Source organism: Panthera uncia, assembly GCF_023721935.1.
Source record: "Panthera uncia isolate 11264 chromosome B3 unlocalized genomic scaffold, Puncia_PCG_1.0 HiC_scaffold_1, whole genome shotgun sequence".
In the NCBI taxonomy this organism is placed as follows: Eukaryota; Metazoa; Chordata; class Mammalia; order Carnivora; family Felidae; genus Panthera; species Panthera uncia.
In genome coordinates this window covers 36,648,612-36,663,403 of record NW_026057582.1, presented here as the reverse complement: position 1 = coordinate 36,663,403, position 14,792 = coordinate 36,648,612, and the positions used below count along the sequence as shown (strand labels likewise).

At 42.6% G+C, this 14,792-nt stretch overlaps 1 protein-coding gene across 1 annotated transcript in view; it reads left to right on the top strand.

The window, feature by feature from the left end:
* The window catches only part of RHOJ (ras homolog family member J), an 85,655-nt gene that overhangs the window by 67,032 nt on the left and 3,831 nt on the right, over nucleotides 1-14,792 (top strand). The window contains exons 3-4 of the mRNA XM_049612656.1: nucleotides 4,365-4,529; nucleotides 6,850-6,945. Coding sequence (XP_049468613.1) covers nucleotides 4,365-4,529; nucleotides 6,850-6,945 — 261 coding nt within the window. The remainder of the gene's footprint in view (nucleotides 1-4,364; nucleotides 4,530-6,849; nucleotides 6,946-14,792) is intronic.

Below are 14,792 nucleotides of genomic sequence, written 5' to 3'. Positions count from 1 at the left end.
TGGGGAAGGCCTGAGAATGTGCGTTGCTCACAAGCTCCCAGGCCACGGCTGCTGGTCAGGGGCCACACTTTGGGAGCCACTGCACTGACTGATCTCTAAAACCTCTTGCAGCCCTCATCCGTGTTTCTCCAATTCAGTCAACTAAATACTCTCTGGTATTCTGTTATCACAGAGCTAACCAAGAGCAAGAGAAATGTCACCTGTCTCACTTCCAAATAAATTGAGTAGACATAGACTCTGAAGCAGACTCCAGGCTCTGAGCGGTCAGCGCAGAGCCTGATGTGGGGCTCGAACTCATGACCTGAGCCAAAGTCGATGCTCAACCAACTAAGCCACCCTGGCACCCCAGAGTTACACAGCTGGACTAAGCTTTCCACAGGAGAGATATCCAGAACACAGAGCAAGATAAAGCCCACTAAAGGCGGAGGTCAGAAGTCACTCAGCTGAGGGCCTTGGCTACCCTGCCAGGAGGGTAAATGATCAAAAACACCCAAACTCCTCTCCCATGCCCACCCACAGTCCCACAGGCAAACCCTGGTCTTCCTAACTTTTCCAGAATGTAAGCAGAATTCCTTTGATGGCTTCTGGGTAAAAAATCAGATAAACATGATCCTTTCAGACCACCAGTTATTTGTTCCTACCTGATCCAGTAGTGACCCTTCTGAACATGCAATTTTGTCGGTTGGCGTTGAGGGTTTAAATATGCAGTGTCTGCTGCCATCTGCTGGTAATTTCTAGTAAGTGCAGGCCATGAAATAGATCCTATATCCGAAGGTCCAACATTTCTTAGATTCCTGGGTCAAGATATATATCCGTATTAAGATATCCAGATAACTGAATTTTCAAAAAAAAAAATGATTAATCTGCTGCTTAACATTCTGAGCTGAAACAAATAATGGGGTCACAATGAAGAGCTGGAGCTGGATTCGGGCTAAAGAGCCCATCCCAGTATTTAATAGCTCTGAGACATTCGTTCACTACTGAACTTCTCTGAACTTACGTTCCTCTTCTCTGAAATATGAATGTTGATGCTGCCATGTCTCCGGTGCTAGTGAGGATTCAAGACACGTAAGTGCCTGAAACAATGCCTGGCCCTTCGTAATAAGCCCTTGATCCATCCTCAGTGACGAAGATAAAGATAATGCAAAGCATTTGTTCTCAACTCCATGCCAGTTCCAACCAATTATATCAGAATGCCCAGCTACCCAGGCCCACTCTCCACAAATCGTGATTTAATTGGTCCCGGAGTGTGGGGAGAGAGGCAGCAGGGTGTCAGGATGGTCTTAAAGCTCCCCAGGTGATTCTAAAGAAAACCCTGCAATAAATGCCCCACAGAAAAGCCATGTGTTCGTTGGCAATTCACTGCGGAGAACCTGGTGTCATCCAATCAGTCAACGGCATTTATGGAATGTTCGCTGTGGACAGAGTAGAAGTAGGGCATGAGGAAAAACAAACAAACAAACAAACACCAGGATGGTCCCTGCTCCATTTATCACAATCCAGATGGGAAGATGAAGTGGCAAAGGGCAGGTGGGGTACCATGAGCAGCTGTAGATTGTGGCCTGGGAAGGAGAGTTCTTAGCTTGTCAGCCTCACAGCTCCCCTCTAACAGAAAGCCCCAGAGAGAAAGGAAAGCAGTGCAGAGACCAGGGGCAAGAAGTTTTGGTTACAGGGCTCGTTGTGTAAAGAGAAGGGGAGAGTGACAAGAAATGAGCTGTCCACTTCCCCACTGCCCTGTCACCCCCCCCCCCCCCCCCCAACCATCACCACCACCACATACACGCACACACACGCACGGGCACAATTCAGCTGCTATGCAGCCAGTAGGCCGGGCCCAGCTGTCCACTGTGACCAGTGTTTATTCAGCAATGCACCCAGCTCCTACTTATTTGCTTTAATAGAAAAGTGATAAATGAGCCACGATCCGTGATTTTTGTATATCCTTTTAGTTTATTTTCTAGGACTTGGATTTTTCAGCATCCTTGCCATATTATGCTGCATTTTGTCTGGGTAACTAAAAATCTTTGCTTAGGAGCGGCGGGGTGGCTCAATCGGTTAAGCGTCCGACTTCGGTTCACATTAGGATCTCGAGGTTCATGAGTTCGAGCCCCGCATCGGGCTCTGTGCTGACAGCTCAGAGCCTGGAGCCTGCTTCAGATTCTGGGCCTCCGTCTCTGCCTCTCCCCCATTTGCACTCTGTCTCTCTCTCAAAAATAAATAAACATTAAAAATAAATAAGTAAATAAACACCTCTGCTTAGGTTTTAGTAGTGTTAACAAGAGTGATGGCGGCAGCCATGTGTACTGATTCCCTGTGGGCTGGGTACTTGGAGTATCTAAACAGAATCAGAGATCAGCACATGCTCATTGACCAGAGATGCCACATAACCCACTAAAGGACTTCCTTCTAGTCACACGTGTACATATATATGTGTAGTCCCTTTTTATAAAGACATCATGAGACTCAGTAGAAAGATAGCAAGGTTGATATTTTTAAATATCCATGACCTATTAAGGTTAAAAAAATCAAGGGACACAAGGGGCGCCTGGGTGGCTCAGAACCATGATCAGGTCATGATCTCATGGTTTGTGGGTTCGAGTCCTGTGTCGGGCTCTGCTGACAGCTCAGCCTGGAGCCTGCTTCAGATTCTGTGTCTCCCTCTCTCTCTCTGACCCTCCCCTGCTCACACTCTCTTTCTCACTCTCCCTCAAAAATAAATAAACATTTTATATATATATATATATATATATATATATATATACACACACATATAATCAAAGGATACAACAATATGAACTATGTAATCAATTTATCTTTTTTAAAATGAACACATGTCTGTTACATATGTAAATAAATATAAAATATTCAAAAGGATACGGTTAAACCATGGCTTCCTCTGGGAAGAGAGGAAAAACTATTAGAGATTACATATTTGAATTGCAACGAGCATATATGAGTCTAATAATGTTTTTTCATGTTAAGAAGAGGAGTCAGGACCCTAGTAAATGAATCGCTATGTTGCACATGCCTATGTGTATGTGGTAAGTGTGAACATACAGATTTGGTTGCCCTATGTATGTACGTAGTGTGCATATATATGTGAACGATCCATGGTGTGTATGACAAGTATGTCATATTGTGGTGTGTGCACATATGTAGGTATACATAGTGTATACTTATGTAATATCAAGTATACACACACATAAAATTACTTTTGGCTTATGTGTTACTAAATTCTATGAAAATATAAACGTTATATTGAAATAGCGGATTTACCTCGGAACCTCCTAGAACATTTCACACACGGTGAAAGTTACTTGCTGACACTTTCCCAAAGGTGAGATGTTCCAATGTTTTACTTTGTCTTTATCTTCTTCTGCTCTGACAGCATATACATAAACAACCTACGCAAGCCAGAACTGTCCAACCAGAACATATTCTGGTTTGAAACCTGGGGAAAGAAGAATCAATCTGGTATTTTATTATTTAGGCCACGCTATGGCCTCTAGGTAGACTTCACAGGAAACCCCGAATTCTGAACTCTCAACCCTCACCCAATATATTTCTACAAAATTGTGCCGTCTGATTTGGCAGCAACTCTTTGCTTTACATTTACAGCTAGCTTATTCTAAATTAAATTTGCATGGAATTTTAAAAAATTGTGTAAGAAGAGAACTGCTGTGCCTTAGCCGATTGCGCACTAATTTAAATCCACATTCAATACAACACAACTCCATTCAATACAGCACAAGGCAACGGGGAACTGTAATAATCCTTATTGAATTATACACATTAAATGGGTGAACTTTATAGTATGTAAATTATCTCACTAAAGCTCCTTAAAAAATTGCTTCCTAAGTTTTTCTTAATGGAAGATATTTACGGGGCACCTGAGTGGCTCAGTCAGTTAAGCATCTAACTCTTGATTTGGCTCAGGTCATGATCTCACAGTTTGTGAGTTTGAGCCTGTGTCAGGCTCTGTCCTGACAGCATGGAGCCTGCTTGGGATTCTCTCTCTCCTTCTCGCTCTTCTCTCCTTCTCTCTCTCTATCCTTCTCTCATCCCCCGCTGGTGCACACGCACATGAGCGTGTGCATTCTCTCTCACACAAAATAAATAAATAAAATTTAATTTTAAAACTGTGGGGGGGGGGTGTATAGAGATTTACAATCTCTATACACAGCAAAAGGTGTTTTTCTGACTGATGGCTCCTTTATTTCTAGCAATGTGTATAGGGAACCACCAGATCCCAGAGTGGGAGCAGGAGCAGGTCACGGGGAGCTGTGGTGGAGTCTTGCCCAGAACACTCAAGCACGTAGGGCCCACCTTCCCGAGTCTGTACAAACTCTTTGCTCTACCTGCAGGAGGACTACAACCAGCTGAGGCCGCTCTCCTACCCCAACACAGATGTGTTTTTGATCTGCTTCTCTGTCGTAAATCCTGCCTCTTACCACAACGTCCAGGAGGAATGGGTCCCGGAGCTGAAGGACTGCATGCCTCACGTGCCTTACGTCCTCATAGGGACCCAGGTTAGAGGCGGGCGGTGGCAAGGTGTGGTGGGCAGGGCAGGAGGGCAGCAAAAAAGGAAAGACCAGGCTTCTCTTGAACAGCCTATTTCACCAACACTAGGGAAGAGTGTGTCTCATGTATCAACACCAGAAGTAGCCGTGCCTAAGATCTGCATGATTATTTAGCTCGTGGTCGAAAGAACAATAGAGCTATTTACACGAAAAGGAGGTTTTGATGTGATCTTTAAAAATTAATCCCTCTGCTCTTTATTTTTAAGTAACAAAGTACTTTTTGAAGTAGACACCCTTCTCCAGTCCTGAGCCAGAGGAACGAGGTGCGGACGTCGATTGCGCTAATTACCTAGTCTTTTTTTTTTTTATATCTGAAATCTACAATTGTTTGAAAGTCACAGAATAGGTATGGATGTCAAAGTGACCCAAAAGTCCAAATGGGCACATTACTCCAGGAGCTCCATAACACCACTGGAGAAAGACAGAAATTCACTCTTCTCTGTTCCCTTTAAACCTCTTGGTCTTTTGGATCTTAGGAAAGAAGTTAAAAACAGATGTATTAGATAAACAAACCTGTTGCTGTAAAGGGCCTTAAAATGTTTTGAAAGCTAATAAAGTTCTATAATTTGAATTACCAACAGTAAGCCAATTGCACAAATGTGTTCAAGATTGTTCCTACTTCTTACAATTTTGAAAGGATTTTGTTCTTTGCTAAATTACTATCCAAAGACACAGAAATGTAATAATATGGAAGGGTTTTATTATTATCTGTTTCATATGTTCCTGTTTTCTATTTCTCCTTTTATATTCTGACTGAAAAGAGAAATTTTTAAAAATAGTAAAAGCATTTCCTAGAGAAGATATGGACAGAAGATTAACACATCCAAAAATCAGAGTATAGTTAATGCTCCTACTCTGAAAGAGAATTGTTTAAAAGCAGGCTTTTACCCTAATTCCAGATGATAATGTTTGACCATATTGACAGAGCCCAGATCCCTGCTGCCAAAATATGTGACAGGACATAAACCTCTCTGTGCGATTTGCGCCTCTTTTGTAATTGGTGGCACTACATTGGACAATCAAGACCAAAAAAGAAGGGCACGAGGGTGGCTCAGTCGGTTTGGCATCCAACTCTTGGTTTTGGCTCAGGTCGTGGTCAGATCGAGCCCCACACTGGGCTCTGTGCTGACAGCACAGAGCCTGATGGGGATTCTCTCTCTGCCCCTCTCTACCCCTTCCCCACGAGCATGTACCCTCTCTCAAAATAAATTAAAAATTTTTTTTAAAAATAAATAAATAGACCAAAAAGAAAAAACCCACAGATCGCTAAAGCAGAGCAATGTGCTTATAAATGGTACTCTAATGTATAAATATTTCGGTTTTTCTTTAAAAGTCACATTTACACCCGTTCATGTGTGCATAGGTTCACATACACACTGAGATCTTTTTAAGTTTGTTTATTTATTTTGAGAGAGAGAGACAGGGAGGGAGTGGGGGAGGAGCAGAGAGAGAATCCCAAGCAGGTTCCACACTGTCAGTGCAGAGCCCGAGGTGGGGCTCGAACTCAGAAACCGTGAGATCACAACCTGAGCCAAAGTCACATGCTTAGCCAACCGAGCCACCCGACACCCCAACACAGTGAGATTGTAAAGCAACTAAAATATTTAATTAAATTATGAAAACTAATCCCAACATACAGGCTATTTTCAAAGTAGTTCTACCTTTGAAAAGATTAATGCTCATTCCTTAGGTAGACCTTTGGAAATTCCTCTTTAGGCTATGCCTTCCAAGTCTGCATCAACATTCCTTAAAATATCCTCATAGGAGACAAATCTTTATCCCCGTGAGGGTGAAGACAAAGATGTATTCAGAGCCAGGAAATAGACTATTAAGAAATGAGTAATATAATTTGGGATCAAATGAGGCATCACTGCAAGGTAATAAGACTGATCAATCATTGTAATATCCTGTAAGTGGGATCTAAAAATAAGTAGGAAATTTCAAAAACGCCTGAAACAACCACAGAATTATTAGAGTGAGTCTAGCCCCCGAGGGAATTGCTTTTGGAGAAGAAAGCACATGGAAAACCTGATGTTGACATTTACAAAGACATCCCTTTATTTTTTCGATGTAATATGGGCATGTGTATGTATGCACCTCCTTAAAGAAAAGTCAGTCGACAACTTCATAGATGTAAAGTGGTGGTGGGGAGAATCTCTACCATATCACGGTTTAAAATATCTACTTAGCCTGAAAAAATAAGTAAGCTTATCATGCATGGGTGTTTTCTTTTGTTTTTGTTTGTTTGTTTGTTTGTTTGTTTTGCCAGATTGATCTCCGCGATGACCCCAAAACCTTGGCCCGTTTGCTGTATATGAAAGAGAAACCTCTCACTTACGAGCACGGTGTGAAGCTTGCGAAAGCGGTACAGTCAGATTTGGATTTAATTTGAAATATATGCTGACGGAAGAATTTGGTGCATGGTTTGGAATGAGTGAGCTACGTGGACTTTTGCTTTAAAGTGCAGTGTGTTCAAGGATCCTCTGTCTGCTTCATACTGTCCCCTCTGTTCTAGTGACACTGGAAGGGACCATTTGGTTGGCGTCTTCCCAGCCACCATTGTCTGTTTTTCTTTTAGGAAAAAACTTGGTGAATTTCAACTGCTGAAGCACTTGTCATTTGATTTAGCAACATTTAGAATATCCAGTTCTGTATTTAGTGTGAATAAAGGGACTCATCTCACTACTTATTATCAATGTAATTTATTTAAATGACCCCATAAAAGGTATTTAGTGATTTTCTTGGGGAAAACTTAGATTAGCATCTGGCAGGGTTATATTTGTTCAATATTTTTCACCATATAATGAATAGCCACTTAGAGCGGCCGGATTATCTCACAAACAGCATCTAGAGCACTCACATGGACCAGAAAGAAGATAACTAGTTGGAGAATCCAAGTGGCTAAGGACAGATAATAGCAACTAACTCACAGCTGAAACTGTCATCACAGACCTTTCTGCATTCTTGAGACCTTAACACGAATGGTGATTTTGATGGGGAAATTTTTTAGACCAAATCTCTGTCTCCCAATGACCACCAAGATGTGTGCAAAAACAGACACTAAAATGGACACTAGAGGAGGTGTTTTATGCAAGAGGAGGCTTTTAAATCATATTTCCATAACCTGAGTCACTTCCTCATTGATAGAGTCACAAACCCATAGACCCAGACTAGAAGTTTCAGAAATTGCTTCTACTTTCTTTTTTTTAAAACCAGTATTATTTTTTGTTTGTTTCTTTTATTTGTTTCTGAGAGAGAGCAAAAGTGCAAGCAGGGGAGGGATAGAGAGGAGACGGCAAGAATCCAAAGCAGGCTCCACACTGTGAGCCCAGAGCCCAGCATCAGGCTCGATTCACAAACTGAGATCATGACCTGAGCCGAAGTCAGACTCTTACCCGACTGAGCCACCCAGGCACCCCTCTTTTACTTCCTAAAGTAACTAACCCTGCAAAACTGCGTGCCCTGGGCAGAATAGGAGTCACCCTTTTAAACTGGCCAAGAAAAATATTATGTACAAATTCTTCATAAATAAAAATGTGTGTGTTTCTCTTCTGGAAATTTTCTTATAGGCACCAAAACTAAGGGATACGCTCGAATAGAAATGAACTAAGTAGAATTATGTTTATATGGACACAATACATGAGGATATTTCACAAGTACTTGAGACAACACTTCCTACTTCTGTGAATGTCATTTTACAACTACTAGTATGAGCCATTCATCGAGTTCTTGGGATACTAAGCCCTTTACAGGCGCTCTGTCTCATTTCAGCCTCACGGTAACCCGCTGAAGCAGATAGTGTTTGTCTCATCGTACAGGCAAGGAAACAGAGTCTTAGGGAGATGAAAATGTTGGATTCACACAGCTGATAATGACACAAGCAACTCTAATCCAGATCTGTGGATGTCACCGCTGTGTACCCGACCATGATGTAAACTGTCTCCTCCAACCATTTATCTTGCCTTCTGTAAAATGGGTACATGTCTGGAGGTTCTTCTACCTATTCCTCAAACATTCAGCTTCACTTGTCTCACTAAAGATACATAAACATCAAGCCACGAAAGCAATCGTATGTGATTCCCAGCTATCCGTTTTTCACGAGCAGGTCCCAGAGGCTCCGCACCAGCTTTCTGCATGAACTTGGTTTCCGCTTCCCCTGCTTCCGTCCTATCTCCACCATCATGTTGTCAGTGTCCTAGCCTGACTTCTCATTTAGGAAATTGTTTTTCCCTCTGAAAAGAAGTCAGTCCAAAGCCTCCCATCTCGTCTCGTGCTTATTTTAGGAACAATGGCTGAGTTCACCACTTTATTGCCTTTTGCCAGTTTCTCCTAGCAACTGCTCTCGGATACGGAGAGAATCGTGTTTAGCTTATGAAACCCAATTTAGAAGAAATCCAAGCAAGAGTTTAACTTGTTTCATCACAATTCATGTAATTATAGAGATGCTTTAAGTCTCTCTGCTCCCTGACTTTCCTGTCAAGTAGTTTATAATAACAGCTAGCATTTACGGAGCGTTTGCAGTGTGCCAGGCTTTCTGCCAAGCGCTTCACATGCCATGTCTTAATTAATTCTCACAGCAACCCCCCGAGGTGTGTCTATTATTATTTCCACTTTCCTAGAGGAAACTGAGGCTCAGAGAGGCTGAGGTCACACCGCTAGAAAGCAGCAGAGCTGGGGTATGACGCTGCTTTAACCAACATGTTCCTCTGCTCCCCTCCTATAGTCTGTAAAGAAACCTGGAGTCTTGGGGCTTCTTTTCTATACACTGAAGCCCTGTACTTTAATGTGCATCTTCTCCCCATAGTTCAAGTGCTTTGCAAGTTCAGGTCTTTCATATTCAACTCCTTTGGGTCAGTACCTTTCCATTTCCAGAGCATTTTTCTTCTGTCATCTCTCTTTGGCCGCAAAGGGCGTTTTATTTTCAAAGGCCACTTTCATACCATACATAGTTACCATTCTTTACACTTGTCAAAAGTCTACCACATTTACATAAATATTTTTGCATCCAATGGTAATAAATATTCATCGTTACGCCTCTGCTTGTTTTGTCCTCCCTCTCCTTGTCATTATTGCATTTGTTCATCCCCAGCCAGCTTCCTCATGGGCGCATGTCCACACTACTGCTGGCCGCACTTGTCAATAACTCACTGAACACCTCACATGCGCCAGCCACCCTGCTGCACTTGAGCTCTAAGATTATAATTCACTGGGCATTCGCTTTCCCAATTCCATCTGATTCAACCTGACCATGATTTTCTAAGTTCAGACTTCCTAAGGTATGTCTTGATAAAACGCTTTGCCATTTTCCCTTTTTTCAGCCTTTGGCCTCTTTTTCGACTTCTTCTGCTATCTTCTTCACCCCGCACCTTCCTCACTCTTTGTCTTGGTACCCGTTTCCTGCTGGCTTTGTAACATGTATGCACCAGTGGGTTTAAAGCGGCAAAATTGCTGGGGTGCCTGGATGGCTCAGCCGGTTAAGCATCCGACTCTGGTTCAGGTCATGATCTTGCGGTCAGTGAGTTCGAGCCCCGTGTCAGGCTCTGTGCTGAGCCTGGAGCCTGCTTCAGATCCTGTGTCTCCCTCTCTCTCTGCCCCTCCCCCCGCTCATACTCTGTCTCTGTCTTTGTCTCTCTCTCTCTCTCTCAAAAATAAATAAACATTAAAAATAAATAAAAAATAAATAAATAAACATTAAAAAAATTTTTTTAAAGCAGCCAAATCACTGTAGAAATCCTGGAATCAATGTTTAGTCATCTTTAAAAAAGTCTATGTACTTTACAGACAGAGACAAACAGAGCATGAGTTGGGGAGGGTCAGAGAGAAAGGGAGACACAGAATCTGAAGCAGTTTCCAGGCTCCAAGCTGTCAGCACAGAGCCCGATGTGAGGCTTGAACTCACAAACTGTGAGATCATGGCCTGAGCTGAAGTCAGAAGCTTAACCGACTGAGCCACCCAGGTGCCCCAATGTTCAGTCGTCTTAATCGACTGGAGTCTTGCATTCCTGCCTACAGACTGCAAAAGTCACCGTTACCCTCCTTGTTTTGTGTGCTGGCCGTTTCTTCCTTCTCTCACGGTCTTTGAAACGCGGTCACTCCACAACTGGGCTCTGGGTCACAGAAATGAAGGAGACACAGCTCCTTGCCTCAAGGGGCCCATAGGCCAGAAGAAGAGGGTGACTGCAGACAACGGCACATCATCTGAATGAATACTTTTAGTACTGAGGTAGCAGAGAGCGGGGAGTGATGGACACATTCGGGGAAGGAGGACTCAGAGACAATTTCTTGAAGCAATTGACATCTGAGCCAAGTATGAGGGATAAAGGCAAGTTTATCAGGGGGACAAACTTAGGGACGAGGGAGGAAAAACTTCCAAATAGAGAAATTAGTACCTGCAAAAGGCGTCCTTTAAAGCATAGGGAGTACAGGGGCACCTGGGTGGCTCAGTCAGTTAAGCATCCAACTCTTGATTTCAGCTCAGGTCATGATCTCACTGTTCATGGGATCAAGCCCCGCCTTAGACTCTGCACTGGAAGCATGGAGCCTGCTTCGGATTCTCTCTCTCCCTGTCTCTCTGTCCCTCCCATGCTCACTCTCTCGCTCTGTCTCTCTCTCTCTCAATATAAATAAATAAACTTTTTTTTAAAAAGCATAGGGACTACATTGGCAAGTGATGAACCAAATGTCACCCACAAATGCTTTAATCAGTCCACATGTGTAGTTTTTTTTTTATTTTATTTTTTATTTTATTTTTAATTTATATCCAAATTAGTTAGCATCTAGTGCAACAATGATTTCAGGAGTAGATTCCTTAATGCCCCTTACCCATTTAGCCCATCCCGCCTCCCACAACCCCTCCCATAACCCTCAGTTTGTTCTCCATATTTATGAGTCTCTTCTGTTTTGTCCCCCTCCCTGTTTTTAGATTATTTTTGTTTTCCTTCCCTTATGTTCATCTGTTTTGTCTCTTAAAGTCCTCCTATGAGTGAAGTCATATGATTTTTGTCTTTCTCTGACTAATTTCGCTTAGCATAATACCCTCCAGTTCCATCCACGTAGTTGCAAATGGCAAAATCTCATTCTTTTTGATTGCCGAGTAATACTCCATTGTGTATATATACCCCATCTTCTTTACCCATTCATCCATCGATGGACATTCGAGCTCTTTCCAAACTTTGGCTATTGTCGATAGTGCTGCTATAAACATTGGGGTGTATGTGCCCCTTAGAAACAGCACACCTGTATCCCTTGGGTAAATACCTACTAGTGCAATTGCTGAGTCATAGGGTAGTTCTATTTTTAGTTTTTCGAGGAACCTCCATACTGTTTTCCAGAGTGGCTGCACCAGCTTGCATTCCCACACATGTGTGTTTTTAATGTGATTTAGAGGGCAACACTGAACAATGGACACTTTACATAAAGATACACATTTCTGACTTCTTAAACACACACCTTTCAAAAAGACAAGTCTTTCACAATCCCCACCCCTCCATACTAACCTTCACTGAAGCAGTGGACTACATTATCTATCCACCCTTGAGTTGGCAATCTCTGCCTTATAGTCTTTTAAAAAAATCAGCTGCAAATCCATCCAGCCTAGAAACATTTTGCCTCTTTCAGCAACTTGTTACGATAAAATTTCTCTCACAAGTCACTAGGTTCCTTTTTTTTTTCTTGGCTTTCGTGTTGTCTGTACCTCTCCTAATTCTTAAGTAAGAAATAGAGAACTTCTCTGTTATTAGCTGGTTCTTTAGATACCACCTTACTGTGTATATTCCATTAGTATTTGCTCCCCTCTCCATTTAGAGGAAATGGCTTACTTTTTCTTTCTTTCCTCTCTTACCACCTTCACTGCATCCAAAACAACGTCTCTGTTTGTTCATTAGTTTTACTCTTTCGGACACATTTCTCTTTTTTTTGCTAGCGTCATCCCCACAGAGTGTTAAGACTCTGGCTCAGGGGACAGACCGATTCAAACCTCTAACACTTCTTTAGTTGCATGACCTTACGGAAGTAACTTATCGTCTCTAGCATCACTTTTCTGAACTGCAAACGAGGTGACAGACCTACCTTGCAAAGTTCTTACAACGATTTAGTGACCCAGTGACACCTGAGGTTTGCTCAGGAAACTCTAAGTGTTGTTAAATTTGTGTGCCTCTCAGGTGCGTCTACAGCCGGGAAGACTTCATGGTCTTTACTCTTTCAGGGTATGCTCTATCTTACTGTGTAACATGTCCCACCTCCACAAAGACAACCTGGAAGAAGTAGTTGGTTTTCTTTCACTTGATTGGTCACCGTGGGTTTTGTTTGTCTGTTGGTTTGTTTAATTTCTTCTTGTCGGACTCTTGTATGTTCTGTGCACGTCTGATAAATTTCCCAGCCTTGGGATGATAAATTTGAGCTATTATAAAGCTATTAGGAAAGTGTTCTCTCAGTTTACATTCCTCAATCTCTATTTTTTTTCTGGAAAATAAATCGTTTTGGCAAAGCGCATCACAGATAACATGTGGATCTAAACAAGGATCCACAAATCCTGCGTTCTTACAGATTGTTCTAAATATTTGGCTGTGTAGGTCACTTTGTTCCAAGGGGTAGATGAAACTGTAAGGAAAGTCATGCTTCTTTGGGACAGTTTTGCATTTCACATTGTTGAGGTCATAAATGAGGTGGTTTCTTTTTAGCCATTTCTCTAACATGGCTGTACCTTCTTCTGCGAATTCTTCTCTCTGACCCTCAGACCACTGATACATGGTTAACAAAATACTCACCTCTTTTTTCTTTAAGTTTATTCATTTATTTGAGAGAGAGAGACACCGTGAGCCGGGGAGGAGCAGAGAGAGAGGAGAGAGAATCCCAAGCAAACTCCGTGCTGCCACCGCGGAACCGGACATGGGGCTCAAACCCACGAAACTATGAGATCATGACCTGAACTGAAACCAAGAGTCGGACGCTTAACCTACTGAGCCACCCAGGCGCCCCACGAAACACTCACCTCTTAACTTGAGTTCTGTTTCTCACACATTCTTCCCAAATCACACCCTGTTTGCTACTTTTCCTGGGACTATCAGTCCAAAACCATGTTGTATTAACACGGCTACCCAATAATGTCTTGATCTACTGTTTCACTATCTTCCAAAATATCTGAACTAGGACAGATAAGTGTGGGCTCTTCCTCCACCTTCAAAAGACAAGCCCTGCCATGCTGTCAGCTGCACTCTGGGAGGTGAAGGAGGGGGATCGAATGCCCCTGCCCATCTTGCAGGATCAGAGGGCCCAGAACCCCATGTGTGAGCTGAGCCCAGGTCTCCCATGATTTCCAGGATCAAGTGAGGCTCGTGATCTTAGCAGGGAGGTATTCCAGGTAGAACGGCCCCACAGCACGCTCTGTATATTTTTTCAGGATGACAGAGAAGGACTAGCACGTTGCAAGCAGCCATTCAGTTGACATCTTCACTAGAGTGAGGTGCATTTCACACGTTCATATCAAGCACTGGCCACAATCCCAAAATGTAACAGATATTTCATGACATTATTAAGAAAATGTTCTCTACTTTTCATCCCTCTTTTGCATCCAACTGGTTTTAATGATTCCAAAAGCCATTCTTTAATCCAAAGGGCAAACCTTAAAATGAACCCACAAAATAGGTTTTGAATAGCCAACATCTTTTCTTTGGGTATTTTCCTTTAGCTCATACAGTATCTATTCTTTATAGGGGGAAAAAAGTGCATTATATCCGGACACAGCCAGAAAAACTTTACTTCATGCGTGGTTTTCATGTATGTGGGCTAATCGTCGACTTGAGCAACTTCCTGCAGAGTTGAGGGATAAGGATGATCATCGCGGAACAAAGAAAAGAACACACACCAAGAGACCCAGATTCTAGTCCAGTTCTTCCACTTTCTGGCTGGGTGCCCTTAAACAGTTCATTTTACCTTCTGGGGCTGTTCCCACTCTATCCTAAGCTAAACCACAAATTCCTTTATTCCACAAGTTGCAAGATGACTGGTCGCTGACAAAGAAATCCCACATTCCTGCCTTGGTTGGCCCACAGAGCATTTTTTTAAGTTGGTAATTATTAACTAAAAATCCAAAAGTCCAACTCATCTTGGGGCACCTGGGTGGTTCCGTCGGTTAAGCATGCAACTTTGACTCAGGTCACGAACTTGCTTTCGCGGGTTCAAGCCCCACGTCGGGCTCTGTGCTGACAGCTCAGA